This window comes from Megalops cyprinoides, chromosome 17 (assembly GCF_013368585.1).
Source record: "Megalops cyprinoides isolate fMegCyp1 chromosome 17, fMegCyp1.pri, whole genome shotgun sequence".
In the NCBI taxonomy this organism is placed as follows: domain Eukaryota; kingdom Metazoa; phylum Chordata; class Actinopteri; order Elopiformes; family Megalopidae; genus Megalops; species Megalops cyprinoides.
In genome coordinates this window covers 12,207,838-12,231,915 of record NC_050599.1, presented here as the reverse complement: position 1 = coordinate 12,231,915, position 24,078 = coordinate 12,207,838, and the positions used below count along the sequence as shown (strand labels likewise).

Sequence of the window (24,078 nt, the reverse complement as noted above, 5' to 3'; positions counted from 1 at the left end):
CCAGCTCAAAATAATGTATTCAGCAGAGGATGAATTAAACTGTATATTTATATGTGATCTAACAGGGGTACTTAGCTAGGAAACAAAATGCATAGGTAATGCATTTAGACTATGAATGAATTACATCAGGCATAATGTCAGTGTTTCTAATATAGAATTTGGAGTGCTGCAGTTGTGCTAATAATGTCTCTGCTTGTCCAATGTTGAATGCTTTATGAAAATCCCTGCAGTACATGAATGAAAGATAATTCATCAGTTGGTGATGGCTGGTACTACATCAATACAGAATTAAATTGAACTGAAGTACAGAGTTTGGTGAAGGAAAGGGGAACATCATGAGGGATGTCCAGGCCAGAAGAAAAATATAAAATGCAAATAAAGGTCTTTGGCACAGGTCACAGTGTACCTTGATAGTGTCCTCCCTCTAATTCAGCATACTAACCAGATGTGTGAGTAGTGAAAGTAATGTGTTCCTTAGATTAAAGACAGGGAATTTCCTCTTACACTCAGGAAAATCACTTACTGATAAAGAACATGTTTTACAACTTTCCATCCTAAAACTGTCCCACAAAATGGGCCAATGACCTGTGTGTAGGAATACCCTTCACTTGTCTTCAGAAACTGCTGAAATTTGTTAGTAATATCATACCATCAGCTAAGCAACTGGTTAATTATTTAATTAATTGTAACCATGTGCAATTGTAGACAACCAGCCATTTGGTTAACAAGCCACACCTGCCTAATTAAAGGCATACTAAATAAAAGGTGTGTGGCTGGAGTGCAAGAGAGCTCACTTTTTCAGCAGTGTGCTCAGGGCTGGTTTCTTTTGTTTGTAGATTTTTTCTTTCTTCTTCAAATCATTGTTTTTGTGTGTTTTGCTCTGTCTGTTTTTGTCAGAAGTGTTGGCCAGCTTCTCTTTACATTTTTGAAGTGGGTTTCTTACTCCTGCTATTTGGGTATTTTGCTAAAGAGAGAGCAGAAGGAGAAGAGGGTAAGGAAAGTAGATAAGCAGCAGAGCTTTTGGTGGCAAACCATTGTAGACTGGGGGGAGGAACTGAGGACTTTGTCTTGGCTGACCTGTGGGGCCCAGTAGAGGGAGCCCTTGGTAACTGCTGAGGCCAGGAGGGAGGGCCAAACCCGGGAGTAACGGGGGAGAGCAGTTTGTGGGGCTGGGGAGGGAAAAGCCCAGTGAACAGCAAGAGATGACCCAATAGCCCTTGGTGGGGAGCCATAGGGAGAGCTATGGTTGCTCCAGGATGTATGGGGGGACTGGCTGTCTGAGAAGCTGGAGGGAAGCTTCCCAGCATCTGGTGGCCCTATTAGATGGGAGCTACAGTGGAGCTGTCTTTCCCATGACAATTGAGAGGGGCTGTTAACTAAGGAACAATTGGACATTTAGTAGAGCCACAGCTTGTTCATCCCCATTTCACAAGACTGGGGGAGGGGGAAGGAAGTATGAGGGAGGAGCCTTCAAACTGCTTAAATTTAAATTCAAAGACCCTTAATTTTTCCAGTGCATTGCATTTTCATTAGACCATTCTCATACCATCAGCTTTGTTCCAAACAAGTTAACCATTGGCTGTTTGTCTACAATTAGTTATTGAGCCACACCTGGATAATTAAAGGCATATTAGATGCAGGTATGTAGATGGAGTGTTCACTTTTCAGCTGTGGGCTCAAGGTGGGGTTTTTTTGCAGGTTTTTCTGTTTGATCCCTCTGTGTGTTTATGAAAAGTGTTTGGCCAGCTTCTCCTTACAACCCTGATACTGCATAGGTTTTGATTTGTTTACAGAACTGTACTGTTCTGTTGGATGCTTAAGGAACATTAAAATTCATACATCTGACACAAAAAACCTGAGGGGAGAGATTTGAAAAATGAGGAAATTAAATGTGTAGGATTTTAAAAAATCTGCAACTTCTCTGTAAAAAATGAAATAAAAGTAGAACACTGCCCTCTGGCTGTCTCTCTGCTTGCTCTGTTGAAGCTAAGAAAGTCTGTGGCCTAAATTCACTGGAGATCCCAGAGGAGCATCTGCAGTAGGAAAATGATAATGACTTGCATTTATATAGAATCTTTGTTCGCAGAGCACTTTACCGTATGTGGGCAAACACACCTCACCTCACTGACTGTGCTACTTCCAAAATTTTTCCATCAGAATATGGTAGAGTGGAATCTGTCTGTTGTACTACCTTGATCTGTACCGTGTGCATCTAAGAAATCATCATAGTCAGACCTCCCATGCAGTTATGTAAATTCACTGCTGCTGTAACATCACTTTGTCAAAAAAATGTCATTAATGCAGTGATTCAACACGGGAAAGATTTTCTTTAACAGTATCATTTGTAGTCATGAGAAAACTACAGACCTTTGACTTATCCTGAACCACTTGGAATATAAAGTTTTCAGGAAACTGGGTTTGACTAGAAACAGGTTACTGCACTGCCAGAATGATTACAAAAAAGCCCTCACTGAACACAAAAACTGCCAGCTTAACATGTCATGTTGATGGAAGGCATATTTTTTCCATGGTAGGAACTGCTATTCAAATACAGGCCTCATGAAATTTTCAATTTCAGATAAACCTGCAGGTTTCATTATATCAAACAGAGCAAAAATTGGAAAGCCATGTGTTTTCTCAAGATGTTTTAGTAAGTTATCTTTACCCTCTCCAAGAGGCAGGCCTGTTTCAGAAAGTCCCAGAAACCCTTATTTGCCAAATATGTGCCATGAGCGCGATCTGAGATGTATAGTGTGCAAAGGAAAATTCCCTAATATGTATCTAAAGTTAGGATAAGCTATAACTCTGAGGCTATAACATTGTGGAGGGCTGTTCAACTAGGAGCCTGCCAGGGAATTTTTCATTGGGCCTTTCATTACTGAGGAATAAAAGGGTCTTATTAATATTCTGTTTCAAGGCAATATTTTGACCCAAAATATGTTGCATAGACTCTTGGATTTCAGACTTAATGAGAGACAGGTTCTCAATCAAATGCACTGGGACTAGCATTCTGTGTGTATTTAGATTTTATACTCTGCTTTCTGTTCATGTGAATTAATAAACTGTAGTCAACACTGTATACAGTATCTGCAGTGCTAAATTATACACAGAAGAAATGCATGTGAAAGTTCAGCTCATTAAACATAACATTAGCTTTTATTAATTCAAGCAAACTGTTACAGTAAACAGTTACATAAGTTACACAGTATACAGTATTTTAAATCAGGTCTTCTCACATAGAAACAGCTAAACCTTAAGTAGTACAGCACAGTACATTCATGAACTTAACATGTATGGTACAAACAATAAGGCATAATAGAAGAAAAAATAATGACAACTTCTTTTAAGGGTAACAGGCCGGTTAAAGTCAGACCAATCCTTCTTTTATTGAACTGCAATGGCGTTTTATACCACGGGGTAAAACCCACATTCTTTCAACAGACTCGGTGTAGAGATGCCGGAGACAGCTGCCTTTAGCTCCGTATTTTTCTTTGAGTCACTGCTTGCAAAGTGCGTGTTCAACACGATGACCTCCCAACACATCTCAAGCGTTAGCTGCTCACGATGACTTTTTGGTGGCTCACTGAAGACATTGCCCACTTAACCCCGACCCCCCTGCCTACCCCCTCCACCCCTGGCTTAAAGCAAATAAAAACTTAGCCAAACCTCTTCATATGTGTACCCCGCACGTGTCTTGGGGTTGTAAAAGTCAGCCTGAATGCTACGAATTCCCAGTTCAGACCATTTTGCTTGCAGAACGTCGGCAGATATGTAGGATTGCTTATGTTACCTCATTATCAGACTTAACGCTTTTCCCCAGGACTGTGATAAAAATGAATAAAAGTTAAGTCCTGAGGGAACCACCACTATTGATATTCAGGAACTGGTAATCCCTCAATTTGGTTTGCACCAGAAAATACTGGCCCTTTAAAAATTGTAGTATTAAAAAAAAAAAAAAGAGAGAATTACTACAGTACCCCTTCAGTTCCACTTTCGGCCAGTCGGTGGCAAGATTGTATAAGAACTGAAGATAGAAGCGTCATACCACTTTCTACATGATACTTAACAGCAATATAAAAAGAGTGTTTTTTTTCTTCATAGGTCTCCTCTTAAAGGTAATTGGAAAAAAAAGCAATTTGGTTATTTTGTTTTTACTGTACAAGAGGAGCATTTTTTATATAATTGAAAAAAAAGGATGTAGTGTAGAAAATGAGTACAAAACATCTGCAAAACACTTGGAAAATGACTGTAACCTGGGCTTTCCCTCTCACCTCCCCCCCCGAAACAGGTACCACAAATGAGGACAACACTTGGGAGCGGGGGGGTAAAATAATCGAAGAAGAGAAGATGATGGAGGGGGGGGGAGGGGAGGGGGGGCAGGTGGGGGCGGTACGCTGGACGGAGGCTCACTCCATCCAGTCCACCTCGTCGAACTCGGAGTCGTCCTCGGAGTCGCTGTACTCCACGGCGATGCGGCGGGACAGGATGGTGGCCACGTCGTTGCCCACGCGCTCGTGCTTAGCCTCCTGCTCCCGCTGCTCCTCCACCTTGCGCAGCTGGATCCCTGTATAGGGTGGGGGGGGGGAGGGGGAGGGACAGATATGGGTCACGCCGGGCTGATTCACACATGCAGGGAACGCCGCCCGCTTTCCCCTAGCATCTCTTATTCTCTCTGCGGGCGTCCTTCGTCAAGGTCGAGCGGCGGCTTAGCGCTTCTCGCGGTCTGTGGCCCAGTTTTCACAGCTGGGTTTGTGCCGCAGCAGCTGCGGCAGAGCTACTCAGCATCCCGCCTGGGAATCAGCCTCTCCGCTCTCGGGTCCGAGGCCTTTTGTTCCGAACACCTCATCACATACAGTCCTCTTTAAATGTACTGTCCTTTGACGGGGACTGGGGGTCTTTGTTGCACAGTTACCCAGATCAGAAAGTGCTCCTGTGAGCCAGTAGGTTGATGTCACACCACAGCACCGCTGCATGCAGAATCACCTGGTGCTTCTATTGATCAGGACAGTGTAGATGGACTCATTTTTGCATACGGCTTCCATAAAAACACTCCTGAGGGTAGACTAACCGTTTCCAGAAGGACACGCCTGAAGGTAGACTCACCAATGCCTACAGCTTTCCTAAGGGCACTCCTGTGGGTAGACTCACCTTTGCATATAGCTTCCAGAAGGACAATCCTAAGGATGGGCTCACCTTTGCGTATAGTTTCCAGAAGGACACTCCTGAAGGTAGACTCACCTTTGCGTATAGTTTCCAGAAGGACACTCCTGAAGGTAGACTCACCTTTGCGTATAGTTTCCAGAAGGACACTCCTGAAGGTAGACTCACCTTTGCGTATAGCTTCCAGAAGGACACTCCTGAAGGTAGACTCACCTTTGCGTATAGCTTCCAGAAGGACACTCCTGAAGGTAGACTCACCTTTGCGTATAGCTTCCAGAAGGACACTCCTGGCGTCGCTGATGACTGGCAGGTTGGAGGGGTGGCGTTTGGCTTCGTGCCCGGCGTGCATGGGCGGGGAGGAGATGGCGCCCGACAGGAAGGAAGGCACGGGGGGCGGGCCTGGGGGCGGGGGCGTGGGACAGGGGGATGACGTCCTGGCTCCCGGGAGGGGCAGCGGTGGCGGAGGGGGAGGTGGGGGCAGGATCAGCCCCTCTGTCTGGGACGGGGGCGGGCCCTTGTCCAGGACCTGCTGGAGCCGAGCTGGGGAGGCGGGGTGCAGGGGCGGGGCGATGGGGGGAGGGGCGGGGTGAAGCACGCCAGGGGCGATCTGGAGGGGGGCGGGGGGAGGGGGAATGGCAGGGGGCTGGATTGGAAGGGGTGGAACCGGGGGAGGGGGGGTTCCCCGCATGCCTGAGCCTGGCATTGAGGATGGCAGTGGGGGTGGGGGAGGAGGTAAGGGGGGTGGGGGAGGGGGAGGAGCATTGGGATTGAGGAACACAGGTGTCCTGGCTGGAGACTGGGGACGACTGTCCGTGAACCCAGAGCTGGAGCTGCAATAGAGAAAGAGAGCGAGAAGGAGGACAGAGAGCAAGGGAGGGAGAGAGAGAGGGAGAGATGGAAGAACAGTGAATAGGGTAATGAACAGCTCACACACACACTAACCTGACACAGTGCAGAATACTGGAGGGGGTGTGGCCAATCAGCAATCCCTTAGTATAAACAAACTACACGTAACTACACACTTTACAGCCAAAAAGGGGGGAAATTAGGATACAGAATGCAAAATATAGCGACTCCTCAAAAATCCCCACAGTGCTGAGAGCCACCGCAGCCTGATTAAAGCATTTTGATGTATTACTAATGAGACGCGGCTCGCGGCTCCACGTCTCAGAGCGCCGGTGTGCTTCCACGCGTCTCTTCAGTAGCTTTTTGATTATGTATGGTAAATCACCCCCCACCTCCGTGACAGAACATCTGCAGGACTTCCGCTCCATCTGCCGCCTCTCCTCCTTCCTGCCACGTTTGCAGCCTCCTTTTATACCTGTCACCCGCAGCACAGCCGTGTGCCTGCAACACCTTTTGCAGTCAGTGTGTCTGTAAAACAGTGCTCTACCGCTGAAAACTCTACCAACTGCATGGCTCTATTATGGATACACTGCTTTTTAGCGATTTCTCATGATTTTCTCCTGACACCTTTGTGGCAAGATGCACAGAACAGAGTTGTCAGACAACATGCTTCGACTTTTACACTGATGCAAAGGACATGCTTGGCTAAATTTCCACATCCATCAACCAGTACTGTAATTTGGAAGGACTTCCCGTTCTTTAACCTGCTAAACGAAATGAAATCAAATCTGGATTTGACAGTGAGGCCCCTCTGCTTCGGTCTACTGTAAGTCGCTCTGGAGAAGCGCATCTGCTAAATGACAATAATGTAATGTAATTGCATATACAGTTCACAGAGCTGGTGGTGGGCCTAGCCCAAGGGAAACACTTCTGAAGACCTCTTATGAAGAGATGAGAATGCAAGAGGAGGAATGATTTTTCATTTCCCTCACAATATGAAAGCCCTTTTGAGAGATACTGGCTCTGCCCCTTTCTGCTCAAGTACAGATCCCAAGGAGAAGGAGAGCTGACCAATCAAGAGCTGAGGAGTACATCCTTAAAAATCAATAAATATATTTGAGTTGGGAGTATCATTATAACTGTTGCAAAATATTTATCTTTCATTTCTAAATATGGTGGCAGTGTGATATAGTGGTAAGGAGCAGGGCTTGTAAGCGAAAGATTGCTGGTTCGATTCCCTGCTGGATCACTGCTGCTGTACTCTTGGGCACTGATTACGTTTATGAACATAACCCACATTGCCTCAGTAAATATCCAGCTATATAAATGGATAACATCTGAAGTCGTAACCTATATCGCTCTGGATGAGGGTGTCTGCTAAATGACCGCAGTGTAATGTAAATAATGAGAAGGACTGCATCAGTTACAGCTGTGTCTGCACTCGTTTTCGGTCCTCCAAGGCCATCTGCTTTCAGCTTTGATTGAATCATCTCCTCTGCTGGAAGTCAGCTGGAGGGAACCAGGCAGCAGCTGGAGACCCCTTCTGGTGTAAAATGCACAGCGGACACTTTCTCTCCACTTTCGAAAGGCAGACAAAGAAATCAAAACAGAGCTGGCCAGGACGACACGGAAGCTACCAACACAATACAATCCTGCCCATTTGTTCTGCTAATTAGCCCAGGCTAATTGCCTGCGGAATCACTTCCCGCAGCTCCCAGAAGGCCTGAGTCAGCGGCCTCTGTCGTTAAGCGGGTGCTACCGGTAGCCCTTTGAGAAACGACTTGATGCATTTCTTGCCTTGAGCCCCTCCAGTGCTCCAGATTTCCAAGCATCCTCATTTCCCACGGTGTTAAGCTCTCTTAAGATTTAGTGCAGACACTTGCAAAGTTTTTCAGTGGACCGGGACCAGAATCAAAACCCGAAAAACAAAAAAAAGAGAGAGAGGCAGCGCTGCATAAAGACATCAAAGCTGTGGGGAGTGAAGTCTCCATTCGGTGTGTCTGAAAGCTGTGCGTGGGGCTGGCTGCTGGGACAGGAGGGGGGGGGGGGGGGGGGGGTGTGTGTGTGTGTGACCTACCTGATTATGGAGGGGGCTTTGATGTCTCCCACAGAGTGCATGGGAGGCGGGGGCGGAGGCTCGTGGGGTCGGACATACATTCTGTCCCCGCTCCTGTTCAGAAGCTCGTTCATCTGGCTGTACGGCAGGGCGGCCAAGGAGAAAGGCCCATCAACATGATCCACAAACACAGGTTGCCTGGATTTAAAAAAAAAAAAAAAAAAAAGACAGAAGGAGAGAAAAAAACATACCCTTGAAGATCTCCAGGACCATACGTTTTATGCCTTGCCTGCTGATAAATAATACAACAGACACAGGAGCCATTTATCAGCCGGTTTGGAAGTGAACTCGCAGCCGCATTCATTTATCCCTCTGTTTTAAAACAGGAGAGCGCTCGGGAGGGCCCCAGACGCTTTCTCCATTTATATCAAGGCTGAGAGAGAGAGAGAGAGAGAGAGAGAGAGAGAGAGAGAGAGAGAGAGAGAGAGAGAGAAAAAGAAAGCCTGCCTAATTTAAAGCTCTCCTGTACGGAGGATTGACTATAAACACCACAGAATGCCACACAATCCGATGGGAAGAAAGGCTTTTAAGAGGCTGAGGTCAGAGAAAGATAGGTACTCCACTGCAAGATGATAATGTCTGTCTTACTGCCTGTGCTGCAAAAGATCTACTCCAAGGATGAGCGGTGAGGTCCATCCATTATATAAAAAAACAAAGAAACCCCAAAAAACAAAACTCCCTCTAAGCACAAAGGGTGCAGTTGAATTGCAACTTCAGTTGTTCCAACAGTGAATGCTTCATAGAGGAGGCCAGAATTAGTGAAACTTTAGAACATACGAACATAGCTATGAACAGGCTCGTCAGCCCATGTAGGCTTGTCATATTGCCAGTAGTATAGAGTGTATCTGGCACTGTGTCAAGCCTAGTATTGCTTCCACTAGGACTCCTGGTAAGCTATTCCATGCATCATGACTCTCAGGGAATGAAAAAATACTCCCAAGTGTCAACGTGAGCATGTGGGCAGCTATATTACACTGAAATCTACTGATTATTTTCCATATCATGTGATACAGCCAATGCAAACACTGTGGGCTCGACCTTGAATGATCACATTTATGAAAAATGCTGATGACTGTACTGAGAGCAGATGAAATATTGCTGATATCTGTAATGAAAACAGTAAATTGCTGATATTTGTATTGATAACATGATATTGATATGAGACAAAAGCTTTGAATCCCAGCCTTACCAAATGTTACTGTAAAGTGCTTTGGGCTCATGAGGGACAAAAGGAGCTATATAAACGTAACTCACTGTCATTGTCGTACGTCTGCCCTTACTGCCTGTCTTATGAAGTGCCTCTTTCCTCTCGGACTAGATCATCATCAAAGATACAGCCCCTGAGTGCAGCCACAGTGTGTGTGTGTGTGTGTGTGTGTGTGTGTGTGTGTGTGTGTGTGTGTGAGAGAGAGAGAGAGAGAGAGAGAGAGAGAGTCTGTGTGTGTGTGTGTGTGTGTGTGTGTGTGTGTGTGTGTGTGTGCGAGCACTGACCTGGCGTCGTGGTAGGTGGCGGAGCCGTTGGCCACGTCTTTGTGTTTGTGTGCCTCTTCGGCGTCGTCCTCGGCCAGCTCGGCGCCCAGGGCCAGCTTCTGCCACTCCTTGCGGCGGTCGTGCGGGGCCCGCGGAACCTTCTCCGGCTCCTGGGGGCGGTCGATGTTCTTCAGCTGGAACGCAGAACAGGTGGGAGGCCGGTGTCAGCGTCCGCGGGGCAGGGAAAGGGGCTACGCACACACTCATGCTCGCTGTTTAATTAGAGTTTCGCTGCTGTGAGTTTCAGTTAGTCTGGAGGGCTGTACCCACCCATTTTCTCAACATGGGGTGGGGAGCATGGCTTTCTGGGAAATGCCCAACTGGCTCACAACACCAAAGATCCATTATCCCTATGCTGATATCGAGGCAGCTTATAACCCATAAATGCACACAGAAGGGGGAAAATCCAATAAGGTGAAATGAGAGAAGACACATCTCACTCCATAGCCCTCATTTTACAGTTAACGCTGGCTACTAAGTGAGTCTTCACTAGAGGCCAGAGTCACTATGTCAGAGAGGAAATGACTTTCACACCACATGCAGAGATACAAGCCTAAGTGAAGCTGCGAATCTGATGTGTTGTTGCCTGTGACATTTGTGGGACGTGGTAAGAAATCCATGCCTGGTGCCCATGCCCTTTTGACTTTCATACACAGTAATGTGACTGAGAAGAGTGCCTCCTTAAGGCAACAGCCACCACCAGACAGATCTGTTCTGTGGCTCATCAATGTCATTTAAAAACAGACACAACATGATGCCTTCATTTGCCATTTTCACTTTCCTGTTGGGAGATGAAGGCTGGGATCTGTTATTAATTCTAACAGCGAATATGGAGAGTAATTCTCCTGCAATGGAATTCTAGGGTGAATGGGTGGCTGACCTAGGCTCTACAGAGGTCAGAGGTCAGGGATATCTACACAGACTGGTGTCCAGAGTGGACAGTAACCAGTCGGACAGCTCCACAAAGACACATGAGCAGCTGTCATGAGCGGAGCCTTACAGCTTCCAGCAAAACCAAGCGCTACCACGTTTCAGACAAAACAATCAGAACAAGACACTGAGATGCACACGGTTTGTAGGGGAAAAAAAACTTGGTTATTTTTCCTTGAACACAACACACAAGGCAGAGTTTGTGACAGGTGAAGAACAAGTGACGTCTGAAGGTGGGGGAACAAGCAGACCTGTAAAGCTGGCTGAATTTATTCAGAAACTGCTGCAGGTCAGATTTACTCAAAGTACACAGAAGTGCACATACGGCATGTTATTGTTAACTAAATACAGTCAAGGGCAGTCAAACTCAAAGTTATTCATTAAACCAAAGCTATACAGTTCCCTTGTTCCCACATAATTGCAGTGAAAATCATACAATGGCTGTGTTTTGAGATTCTGAGGTGTTAAAACACAAAAGATTTGAAGCGCTACACTTTTGAAATACTTTGTTACACATACCTGACCTGGAAGGTCTAAATACCTATAGACCTGATCATACCTGCTGGCGTCCTGCAACTACAAAACAAATCACAAGAAAGCACCAACACAGTTTCATACACAAAACAGCACATGTGCGGGATATACTGGATAATAATTTACACAGCAAAGTCTCTCATCACATTAGAGTTTACTCAGGTAGTCAACTTGTGGCGTGGAAAAAAAAAAAGTATCAAAATGGACTATTCATTACAAAATTAAAACACTCAGCCTAAATGACAAGACGATGCAGAAATGCATTCTTTCGATGCATTGGGTTTGTGATAGGCGTGTAAGGGTGGTGAGAGGTTCCAACATGCTGAAGGCCCTGCCTGTGCTTTCTCTCTGCTTCCCGTGACAAAGCGCACGAGCTCCATCCCCGCTCTGCGTCCGCGGCGTTGCGCAGACGCGCCGCCTGCACAGGCGCTGACACGGCGGACGCAGCGGGACGGATCAGAAAACCCTCTTTAGCGGCGGCGACGAACCGAACGTGCGGAACGCGCTGATCCTGGTTTTCGTGACATGGCTTTGCAGACGAAAGCAAGCAAACAAACAAATAAGAGCGGCCAGTGGAGCGTTCCACACAGCGGCTCGGAAGACGCAGCGCTGGCGTGCGCGTTTGTTAATTGCCGATGACCTCCATTATTTAGAGTGCGTAATGAACGCGAACAGTAATGCGGACTGATTAAGGTTGATTAAGTATGCTCCATTACTTTGATTAAGTACCGGTGGATAAATAAACACATAAATGCCCATTAGAGAAATGAGGTGAAAATTGCTGTTCAGTCCACTCATGCTGCCAGCTCTTCGCGGCGAATTGGAAGTTATGTGCGGGAGAGGGGCGGCCAGCCGTCGCGTTAGAAAAATGGCGGCGGTTTTAGGCCGCTAAAAAAAAAACAAGATCTGTGTAAATATTCCTCATTTGAAAGCATTAAAAGTGCGGCTTCCCACCCCGCAGGCTACGGGTGAAATCCAACGCGTTCAGCAGAATTATAGTATTACAGTTTTAGCTGGCTGCAAATACGCAGGCAGGCCTATGGGGAAATGCAGATACACAGTCGCAGTGAGAGCTCCATCTCCAATCTTTACAGTCGGTCCCTGCACTTTCAATACAGAGATGAAGTCTTTGCCAATCTTTTTTTTTACGTTCTGCATACAGCTCAAAGGGAATCGGCACTGCATCAACGGGTTTGTTATTCCTCTTACCCAAAGCTCTGCTTTCATCTGGGTGGAGCACTGCAAATGTGCCGTCTGTACGCAAATCACACAGAACAACAAAAACAAAACCAGCAAAAAAAAAAAAAAAAACTTGGATCTAGCATTAAAATGCACAACATCCCCTCTGATTCTCCATCTGAATAATAAGATTCAGACGGGAAGCCGTAGGACACTGGAAGACGTTCGATCACCCCGGGAACACAAAGAACGCCCGAGAGCGAACAGCCAACTTCTGAACTCCGAATAATCTCCATCTCGACACGCTGAGTCATGGTGAAGTGCCTGGTGCTTGGATGTGGAAACAATGCTCGATTATGGAGAGGATTATGCAGTTACTGATGACAGCGGGAGGGAAGGGATGAGTCTGAAGCTGGCTGTTCACTCAGAATTTCACAGCAAACGGAACGCTCCGAGCTACAGAACAGCGACGCTTTGGCCGAGTCTCGGGTGGCTCGACCAATGTGATTGCAATGTGATTTTACAGTGCAGAATAATTGGTCAAATTACCTCTTTGACATCTGTGGGATCCTTCATTTTTCACACTTCTGGGGTGTTTTTGTGTTTTGTGTTACACTACATATGTGACAACTGAACCGCATGAACTGTCCTGCTTCAGCAATGATGTGTGCCAAAATGAAGTAAAAGATGAGGATGCAAAAGAGGTAAAGATGAAGGAGTAGAAGAAAAGGAACGACAGGACATGACAGGACAAAAACAAAAAGGACAGAGAAGGAGGCTAAGGAGGAAAAGGAGGAAATCCTGAGAAGATCTTCCAATAACAGCAAGAGCTTTAGCTTGATGCTTTTGGTGGAGCCCTGAAAGTGTGAGAATAGCTCATTCCTCTCCTGGCTTCCTATAACCTTAACGTTGCAGGTTTACTTAAGGGAGACACGACACGCTTAGTGGGAAATGTTACTGTAGAGTGTGGTGTGGATGCAGTTGGGGATTACTACAGCTTAAGGTTATTGTTGTGTATGTTGTGTATGGGTGCTATGGGTGGGAGTTACCCTTCTCAGAGCTTAGTAGCAAACAGCGCAAACAGTCCACACTGGAATTCTGCACAGTCAGTAACAGACCTGAAATTTGCTGCCTGCTGCCGTATGATGCCAGCTGAGGAAGGTCTCAATTAAAATTACACCTAGTACTGCATCTTGTTGGACAGCAAATTTAGAGTTCCCCACACCAGAGGCAAATTAACCTGCTGTTTTGCATACTTAAAGTTCCAAATGTGCGACCTCATCGGTTACAGTGCATGTGCAGAATCCGTGGTGGTTCAGGAACTTTGGAATCAGCTCACTCTTTGCAAACAGTCCAGAGTTAAAAGGGTGTGAGTCAGGAAAACGGGGTTAGTGTGAACCAATCAGTGGCAAATCAAACTGCTGGGCTGCAGGCTGGCCAAGGTGGCAGGGCCCTGGTCTCAGGTCTTACCTCGAGGACGATGTGGGTGGGCTCTGTGTTCACACAGTTAAAGCCCTCCGCTGACACATGAAAAGGAATTTCCAGCTGCTTGGAGTCAAAGACATTAAAGAGCTTGTAAAAAGGGGAGCAGATGGATGTGAAAGGCCTGAGTCTGGTGAGACTGTGTGTGTGTGTGTGTGTGTGTGTGTGTGTGTACAGTATGTGCTTTGATAGTGGAGAGAATGAGCGGGATTGTGACCATGTGTGCACAAATACAAGTGTACACGGACACAAGGGATCCCACTGCTAACACCACAGCTGGAGAACAGAAAAAGTTCTCACCTGGCTCTTGACACACTGCTCCTTCCTATAACCAGCAACAGAGCAGTGGCTCTCGGGAGAGAAATATCAATACAGAATTATCTGTCAAAAGACTAATTTCTCCTGCAAGAAATTCTCATCTGCCCACAGTGTACTGACAAGATTTAATCTCTTCGACTGGAATAATAATGGCATATACCATCACCTACATATCCACTCCCATAATTCTTAATTATTTCAATTCCTCTGCTTTCACTGAATTAATTCAGTTGGGCGTCTGCCTGACTTTTTTGTGGTCTGACGGATGGCAAATATGAAAATGATTCTAGTGAAAAATCTTTTCCCTGACAGCTTCTTAAAAGGTCACAGCATTTGTGCAAACAGCTTAACGTTCTTCAGATGTAAGAATTGCAAATATCCTGTGCATACCACTTTCTCTGGGAGAGGTTACTGTTCTTAATCTATATCACATTTCTTCGATTGCTTTTTTAATAGACATCATGGTCCAGAATGACTCATTACATCTTGGTCTACAACCGAGGAGTATTCAGCTGAATGGTATAAAGGAGATTCTCAATGCAATGGCAGCAAAAAACCCAAAATAAATTACACCTCACATCTTGTGACCTAACCCAAAAGATCAGGTATCTTGTACAGCAAGGACAAAATTGTGGTTTGTGAGGGATAGCATTATATGGCACACAGATTGCACTACTGTAGCTGAAGGAGTTCCTGCTCTCATTGCCTTTCTTAGTCCAGTTCTATGAATGGAGAAGGCTGAAAACCCCTCTATTAACCTATTTAAACAGCTGGGTCTTAAGTAGACCAACTCTCCACTGCTGCTGTCCCGTCTCAGGGATGCGGTGGCCGTTCCCATGACACCTGACGCTACCGACGAAGCCCTGAAGTCACCTCACTGCCCTTCCCCTGACATTCCCTTCAACGCGGCCTTCCACAACACTGTGTCAACGTCCTACAACGGATCCTTTCAGACTGAGAGAACCCACAGGGAGCCATCTTGCCTCTCCTGCTCTGCTCCGCTGATGTGAACAACAGAGCTGAACCCTGGCTCCTGTTTTTGAACTACGTTTCTATCTTGTCTCCGTCTGCAGGCTCTGGACACTCCACGATAACCGTTTGTGAGTAGGCATTCATTGTTTTTTTTTTACTGAATACTTATTTTTAGACAGAGATAAAAGGGAGAAAAACCTTCACAACCTTATCTGCAGCAGAGTGGTTCAGCTGTTTTTTCTTTTCTATCCCTGCCTCCAGATCCTCACTGCCAGATGCCTTTTGGCTACGTTACTCACCAAGCCCACACCACCCCCACTTTTCCTACTTCAGCCGCTCACGGCAGAGCATAAAACTGAAGGCGTACGACAAATCAATGTTAACTCTTGAAAGTTTGATTTGAACGGAGGGAACATCTTCTTTATGAACTGATGCAATTAACGGTCTCTAGTTCCAGCAGTCCTACGGACAGGCTCAGTTGGTTCCTCTTATCACCTTTCACTTGCCGCAGCTATCCTGTCTCAAGGACTGCCGCAGCGTTTTGCACTGCTAGTTACCATGGTGACTGCGAGACTAACTCAACATGGTAACTGGTGCAAATGCAAAGTAATGTATGCCGCGCTGGAGAGTGAATCCACTCCCAGGCACCATGCTGCCTCAAAAGGCATCCACAGAACAGGCTGCTGCAATATCTATTCAAAACCACACGACAAAAGCTCGGTTTAATTTCTGCTACAAAGACAATATTGCCTGTGGGTTAAAATTGGTGCTCATCTCTTGAGTGGAGCAGGAACGCTTCACGACGTTCTCACTTTGTCTGATCTTCTGTACTAAGCATGTGTTTCCCAAAGAGTGCAGCCACACCAGGGATTCATTCAAAAAGAAGGGCGCCACCCCTGCCGATTCTCTTTGCATTCTGAACAGATACAGACACAGAAAAGAATCAATGGAATAGGTTTATTACTAAGAAGCTCCTTTGGCATACTACAAATAAAGGCAAATAACATACCTCACTGCCTAATTTAACCCAGGGCTGAAAAGCTCTAGTTAAAGTGACAGACCAATTATAACAGGGGAACAAGTTCAAGGCAGGTGAACAATGTAGCTGTGATGGTCAAAAGTGGGATGTGTGGAAGGACTGTATCCCCCCCGAAGGCTTCATATGAGAGCACAACCATCGCCTCGCCAGCAGGAAACGAACCATACAGGACAGACAAACAGTTTCAGCCCACACTCGACAATCGCAGCTTTGACCAATCGGAAGAGAGCACTTTGTATGAAAAACCGGGTATTATTTGACACAAAGGCGCCCGGGGTTGGCTAAGCCTTGGCAGAGCCCCGTCAGCACAATTTAGGGGCATGGACAGATAAGCGGCAAACCTCACCCCCCTGCGCTGTCTGAGAGCGTCACCGTGACGCACCAAGAGACCCCACCACTCCAGCCAGAAATAGCCGTGGAAATTCAGCACTTTGTCATTTAAATATCAGACCACAAAGCCCTAGGTGGCCAGATTCGTCACGCTAATCACAGTGTGAGTGAGGCACAGTTGCAATTAAAACATGACTCAACCCAAAATGCACAGTTACAGTGTAACTGTGACTACCTAAACACATACACCATGCGCACCTGAAGAGATAGTAAAACTGGAGAAGGAAAGGTGGTAATCCTTAATTCATTTAACTTTGGATTCATGCAGATGCAGAACACTTACTTAGACATTTTAATCTGGCTACTTTTGCATCTGATTATCTGGTAGTCAATATCGAAAAGAAAAGAGAAGAATTCTTCCAAAGTATAAACAGCCTATAGTTAATGGCATTGGCATTAGACTGGAAATGACATTGAGTTATTATCACATGTTGTACAAATTCAGTTGCTTACACTAGAAAAAAAAACTAACTCAAGGAAAATGTCTGCTAAGCACAAACAAAAGTGTTATATTAATATTAGAAGCACAGTAGATCTATTACACATTATACACGTCGGAGGTTTGTATAATGTTTCATAAAGTTTCATAACATAGGGAAGAAAGTAATCAAATTGAGGATAAAATAATTTAATTTTCCTCAACTTTAGATATGATTATCTGAACAACTAGAGTAAGAATGGATATCAAATTCATATCACCGCTTAAAAATACCGGAAGGCTTAAAAAAGATAAAGAAACAGAACTTTCAAGCAGCAAAATCTTTGCTGTGATGCCAGCCATGAACAGAAAGCATCAGGTGAAATGGAATAAAGAAAGATTTGTTCCACAGATAACCCACCTGATGGAAATACCGCACCTTTTCTACTTCTTTTCTACCCATCTCTAATTCCTTCCTGCTTAAAGAGAGCTCTGTCCATACACACCATGTTATGTAAACTACTGTCAGGTCTATCAAATCCAATTCCTGGAAAATGGTTGCTGAACAAAGCAGAGTTTTATTTGCCCTGTTTTCTGTCCTGGTTTCCTCCTGTCCCCATTCACCTCCCAAAAATAACAGTGCAGGTAATGCGTTTAACACTGTAGTGGAATATTTAAGAACATTGACAGTGATTACTGATGAGAACAGGCCCTGTAGTCCAACTGGACTTATCATTCTGCCTACAGTCTGCAGTGACCTGGATACAGTACTCACTCTGGTCTGATTAAGTAATTCCACAACCTTAATATAACTTCTTTTTATTGTAATCAATATTTTTGCTTTATATCACAGCATTCATCCTCCTTGTTACAGTTTTGGCACACTATCTAGATCCAGTCATACTGGGGTCAACAATGACACAAGTTATGTTTACATGTTTGTACGGAAACACATACACGCACATGCACGCACGTGCATGAACATGCACACATACAGACAGAGTGGATATACAACTCGACACAGCGTAAGTATATTCTCAGCGCATCTCTGTGACATACTGCTGGCGAGACGCTAATGGTCTAAACCAAGTCATCAATTTCTGACTTGAAAACCCATTTGGGTCCAGTGAGAGTGCAAAAATCAGAGGTGACAAAGCGGAACGTGGAGCACTGCTATCCACAGTGCGTCCGCTAATGTAACTAGGTGCCGCATAATGTTTCCTAATCAATGCTTTCATGGCAGAAATGGATTCAATGACAATATCTTCTCCAACTACCTGTTCTTGTAGACCAATGACCTGAGTGAAGCACCTGCCCTTTTCGACCGCCGAGGCCTGTGTTCTTTCCAGAGACCGGAGACCACTGGATTGCTGCTTATGTGCACCTTCCCACAAGGACCTGAAGCAGCCGTAACGTTATATGCAGCGGAAACGGAGCCACCCAGGCTGCAGATATGTCTGCCCGGCCTCGGTTCGCCATGGCAACCGAAGGGTGTGTGCCGACCTGACAATGCCTCCTGGCCCACGCTCCCTCTCTACAGTCTATTCTTCTCCACTTTTCCCCTGATAGCAGGGATGTGTGTTTTGAAATATATTCTACAGCTACACTCTATGCCTCTCAAGATCAAACAGATGACTGATCCCTGCTCTAGCTCTATCTTCACCTCAGAATCCCTCCTTTCTGTGTAAATAATGACTGTCTGCAGACAGCCATATTCACTCATAAGTCCAAATTATTTCATTATAATAATACATTATCTTATTTAATGGAGGGTTCATAAATATTCATGATAAAGAATACAGCCATTTTCTTCCCCATTGTTTTGTTCATTACCAAGTATTTGAATATGGATCGATGTAATTAGTGATGTTTCGATGTTTAAAATACCTGAATAATCAAATATTTGGCCTCATTGCAAACACTGTAAACACTGCAAACCATCACAACCCTTCTGTTCTCGGGACTTGGAAAGAAAAGGAAGGGAGTATTTTTCCAGCAGCAATTTGCTCATGGACGGTCTGGTAAGCTGCCGCATCGGCCCAGTTGGGTTCCCGGGTTTCGAAGCTGAAACGACGCAAGTCAACACAAGAATCCGAGGGGTGCAGTCTCAAGGGTCACAATCAACGGGACAAGTTGAACAAAACTTCTCAACTTGGAGGTTTTCAGCACAAAATGCTGCAGGTAAGCAAAGTCCTGAGCCAAGAAATTGATATACTACTGTTCTTTACCCTACATCATCACCAACATTAGCAGAGTGCCTACAGCTGCATTCACATATGATTCAAACTCTGATTTTTTTTTCATTTGAACAGTTCCAGTTTACTGTATATTCCAGCATCAGGATTTCCTAGGACTAATTATAAAGCAGTGTTCCCCTGCAGCCAGCCTGAGGTTGGCACAGGATGCCGTTTCCTCACTAGGGGGCGCATGTGAAGTGCACAGCACATCAGATTCTTTTGTGCCCTTCCACCCACCCAGCCAAGAGACACCCCAGATCAATGCAACCCTTTGTTGAGGGAAGCGCATTATTATGTGCGGTGCAGGTGCAGGTGTTCCACAGAGTCCTGTCTGTTTTCACTCCAGGGATGGCTTTCTGCTTCTCCTCGTGAGCAGAGAACACCACTGTTCCCTTCCCTTTCTTCAATAAGAAGATAAAACAAAAGCGCGTCTGTGTAGGGTGTAACCTGTTGGCTCCCCTCCCTCCAATCCCTCATCCAGTTTAATACTGATGACTCAAGTCTATATGACCACTGAACCGCATTCAATTGAAAAGCAATGTGCTTTGCCCTCAACACTGACTGACATAACAAATTTAGTCAAGAGTTATTTATTAGAAAAAAAAATACATTTATTGGTCAATAAAATGACTGAAAAAATGTGCTGGGGTGAAAAAAAAGACAAAACAAAGCAATACAAAATAGGTAATACTTAAATGTGTACTGAGATTATGCTGAATCTGGGCCAGAGTTTACTGGAGCCTAAAGTGAAGCGATGATCTTGCAAGAAAATGCACAGGGACACGGTGATCTAAAAACCCAATAAAGCAGTGCTGAAAACGGAGCTGATCTCAGGTGTTCTGTCTGGCCCTTCTCATTTCTGCTGGCATCTCGTTTTTTTCAACACCGTTTATTCAATGGACCGACAAGCTTCGTCCTAAAGCATTCCGAAGTTATGGCTTTAAACGGCAGCACTGCGTCTGGCACAGAACCTGACAGCCTTCTCTTCCCGCTACAGCAACGGCAAGACGGAAACTTCTGCTCTCCAAAGAGCACGGCTGCTTCGCAGTGTCTCAGTCATCAATGCTGAAATGAAACAACCCTAACAACCCTTAATGAATAATGGAGCTGACTGCCGTTCATTTATTTTTTTTCCCCCTAAAAGGTTTAATTGAATCTAGCAGGGGCCGGGAGGAATGAACTGAGGTTTATTCACAAACCCCACCGAGTGTTTTCATTACTCTACAGTGTCTTGTCACGCAGCATTACTCGCCATATATCAGGGCTATTTGATTTTTTTTTTTTTGGTTGTTTTTCTTTTTCAAAATGCGATTCTGCAGACATTTCGGTGTAATTACATTTTGAGGACAAGGGCAATTTTCTGCTGGAGTCCGCCGCTGTTTCCTGGCTGCTGACGTCTGGGGGCTTGGAATGTCTCGGTCTGATTTTTCACAGCGGAAACGAAGATGATCAGCACGGTAAGAGACGTGCTGTTTGTAATGTGCGTGGTGCCCACACGTGACCACCATACATTTCTGTCTCACCATGTTGAAATTGCCATTTTTATCCTTTCACTTCTCTCAATAGAGAACCCCACACCCTGGGAGAGTAGCAGGTTATCAGCCTGCCCAAAGACTGATGGATGACTAGGGAGAAGGTTGGGGGTAGGACAGGGTCTGGGCTCTGACTTGAATATGACCCTAAAGCAGGGTATAAACCAGCTTTTCTATGTGCAGATAAAAAAAATCAGGGAATGACAATCTTTTCATCCATCAGAGTGACATGGCTGTCAGAGGGGAAGCTTGCCATTAGAATGGACTGTGATTTGTGGGGGGGTGGCGTGGGGGGGGGAGGGTGCTAGGGGGGCTCTTTCATTTTACACTGCTTCTAAATGTAAGCGCTGCCCTAACTTCACCGACTGACTGGGTTTGCTCCAGGTTGCAGTCAACACAAATACAGGATGGGGAGTGCATTCTGGGCAATCTGCATTTAGCACCTGGAATACCCACTCCACCCATTAAACCCACGCTGAACAGTGTGAAACTTCACTTCTTTATTACCAGACGGCAATGGGCAGAAAATAAACTACAATTATCTGCCCACCTCCGAAACAATTTTCAGAAATATACATGGAGCAAGAGAGTATATATGTGCACGTATATATGGCTATGTGTACAGCATAATTCTTATTGCTTTAGAGTCAGTGGGCGTACCCCAATAAAACTGTGGTTAGTTCAATATCTGCTGAATTCACTGGATCGCTGTGATTCATGTTTACCTCTTGTGCCCCGAGGCTGCCCCATATTGATCCACAGTGAGGAAATTACATGAACCCATGTGACCTGAATTCAGTGTCATTTTATTCCTCTCTTCTTCCATCTCTCCCTTCTTCCATCTCTCCCTCTCTCCCTTTCTTAAAATACACTGTAAACACGCTACGTACTCATGTGTATACTGTGCAGATGTGTCATTACTGAGCTCAGCACCAAAAGCATTCGCAAGGAAAATCTAACGATTACTTACTGCAGTGATCATAACAAAATCTCCAAGCTGCGTTGTAAGGCTCGAAGCCTGTGGTTTGTGATTTCAGATTTTATTCAGCTGCACACTACTGCTACTTATCTTGCAAAAATATTGTCCGCTGGTGTAAAAAAAAACAAAAAAAAAACAAAACAAAACAAAACAAAAGACTGACACAAATTCAAATGAGCGTAACTGTGATTCAGAGTAAATTTGACTAGCAGGGGTAATGGCCTCTCATGCAGTGAAGACGTGCTTTAGAAATCAACAAAATCGCCAGTAGACATGACATCATTTCCACTGACTTTGTGATCTCCGGCAAATGAGGTAAGAGACCCCGCCTCCCACTCCACCCGGACTTCCTGCAAACGCCACAGCCCCTTACCTTCTGCTTCCTCTTCTCTTTCCTCTTGTCCTCTGTGTCCTGCAGCATCTTCTCTCTCCACAGGTCGAAGAAGTAGGAGGGGTTTGTGTAGAACTTTAGTCCCTCCTTCCCATCATCCCTTTAGCAGCAAATCAGGGAGACAATGACTACTCAGTACACTCAGTGCTAGTCCTAGTACAGCCCTAAAACTGACTCTGGCAGCAGTACATTAGTAGAGAGATAATGTGGCTCCACTCAGTACAGTCTGCAGAACCCCAGCTGGCAGCAGCACATTATGAAAGGGATAGTGAGGTTCCTCTCAGTTTAGGCCAGAGGACCCGGACTTCAGAAAATTGACTGAGAGATACTGAGGCTCCGTTTAGTACAGTCCACAGAACCTTGACTTTAGCAGCAGCAAAACTGGTTAGAAGAACAGGCAGTACAAACAATAAGCCTAAAACCCTGTGAAACCATCGACACCTGCCTATGACTACAACCTCAATAAACAATCGTGGTGCTATTATCCAATTACAGAATTAATTCAGTCAAATCTGAAAGGCATTAACATTACCAACAACGCTGAAACACTGTCAGGGCTAAAAATTCCGGTATAATAGGCCTACATAGTTCACTTGACGACCGAAACAAAACACTGGCAGGATGTTGGCTGCTCTTTTCCAGAACGTGGAAAAACAAAGCGGGAGAACACCACACACAGATCTAGGAATTTTGGTGAAATGCCCATCCTACTCCACAGAGACAGCCACCTCATTCTGGCAGCACAGTTCAGCGGAATCCTCAGTACAGACTGTTTAATCTTTCTCTCTGGATCAATACAAATTGAAACCGCAATCAAACCTGGCCTGGCAGGATGTGGGGGGTCTGACAGGGCCAAACTATTGACAGCGGGGGTGGGGTGGGGGAGATTCCTTGCGGATTCATTCATTCCTCTCTCTCTCTCTCTCTCTCTCCCTCTCTCTCCTTCTCTCTCTCTCTCTCTCTCTCCCTCTCTCCCTCTCTCTCCCTCTCTCCCTCTCTCTCCCTCGGCTCAGCAAGGCGGATGGAATGCCGCTCTCGGGAAGCGGAGCATGCTGATCAGGATGAGGGCCTCGGGATTACATCTCACCACGAACGGGGGGAAAAACGCCGAGTAATTATCACTTCAGAGCCCCCCGTGACAAGGGAATCAATTAAATTCCCTCCCACCGAGCGGTATTTTACCCATGAGGAGATGGTATCAGCCTCGGCTTTCTGGGGAAGGACCCTGCGGAGATTAAGGCACGGCTTTCCTACACCGCGCAGCTATTGTGGCGGTAACGAGCGCTCTGGCCTTTGGCGTGCGGATTTACCCTTCCAAAATCCAGCACTGTCACAGCATCTACTCAGACATTTTTCAGCCACCAAACAACTGGTGGTGTGTTTAGCATTATTTAATTTGAAATCACAATGCCATTCAACTGTCATCTCTTGTAAAGGGGGGTAAGGGAGGTCACCTTACAGAAAATGCTGTAGTAAAGTGCTGTTATGCAACATAAAAAAGGAAAACAACACAGCAGATGATAAAAGATAATCATATGCAATGGATGACTGGCAGTGCTGTGATTCAAGACAATTAGCAGAACTGCAATGATGCATCAACACCCTGTGTGCCATGTGAATAACCGATGAAGTAGCATGGTTATGAAACACCACACTGGAGGGATGTGAGAAGGACAGGGAAAGCAATGGCAGACTAAAGCTTTGGGCCAATTACCAGGACAGAAATCTGAGCAGAAGGACAAGAAGATACACACTGTGACAGGAAGCTAAGAAGCCGAACAGGAAGCTGAGAGGCAGGATGGGAAAATACACACTGGAACAGGAAGCTAATCAGTGGGAGAGGAAGCTAATCAGCGGGAGAGGAAGCTAAGAAGCTGGACAGGAAGCTAAGCAGCCGGACAGGAAGCTTAGCAGCTGGACAGGAAGCTAAGAAGCTGGACAGGAAGCTAAGCAGCCGGACAGGAAGCTAAGAAGCTGGACAGGAAGCTAAGCAGCCGGACAGGAAGCTAAGAAGCTGGACAGGAA

General features: G+C 45.6%; 1 protein-coding gene across 5 annotated transcripts in view; it reads right to left on the bottom strand.

Moving 5' to 3' along the window:
• Window positions 1-4,322: 4,322 nt before the first annotated feature.
• wasf1 (WASP family member 1) overlaps window positions 4,323-24,078 on the bottom strand; it is a 58,637-nt gene continuing 38,881 nt past the window's right edge. For 2 of the 5 annotated variants that reach the window (XM_036549484.1, XM_036549485.1), the window contains exons 5-11: window positions 22,036-22,153; window positions 13,766-13,843; window positions 11,102-11,158; window positions 9,614-9,786; window positions 8,084-8,260; window positions 5,419-5,990; window positions 4,323-4,564 (exon numbers count right to left, since the gene is read on the bottom strand). In XM_036549484.1, coding sequence (XP_036405377.1) covers window positions 4,407-4,564; window positions 5,419-5,990; window positions 8,084-8,260; window positions 9,614-9,786; window positions 11,102-11,158; window positions 13,766-13,843; window positions 22,036-22,153 — 1,333 coding nt within the window. In that variant the 3' untranslated portion in view covers window positions 4,323-4,406. The remainder of the gene's footprint in view (window positions 4,565-5,418; window positions 5,991-8,083; window positions 8,261-9,613; window positions 9,787-11,101; window positions 11,159-13,765; window positions 13,844-22,035; window positions 22,154-24,078) is intronic. The other 3 variants (XM_036549486.1, XM_036549487.1, XM_036549489.1) reach the window with 3 other exon arrangements.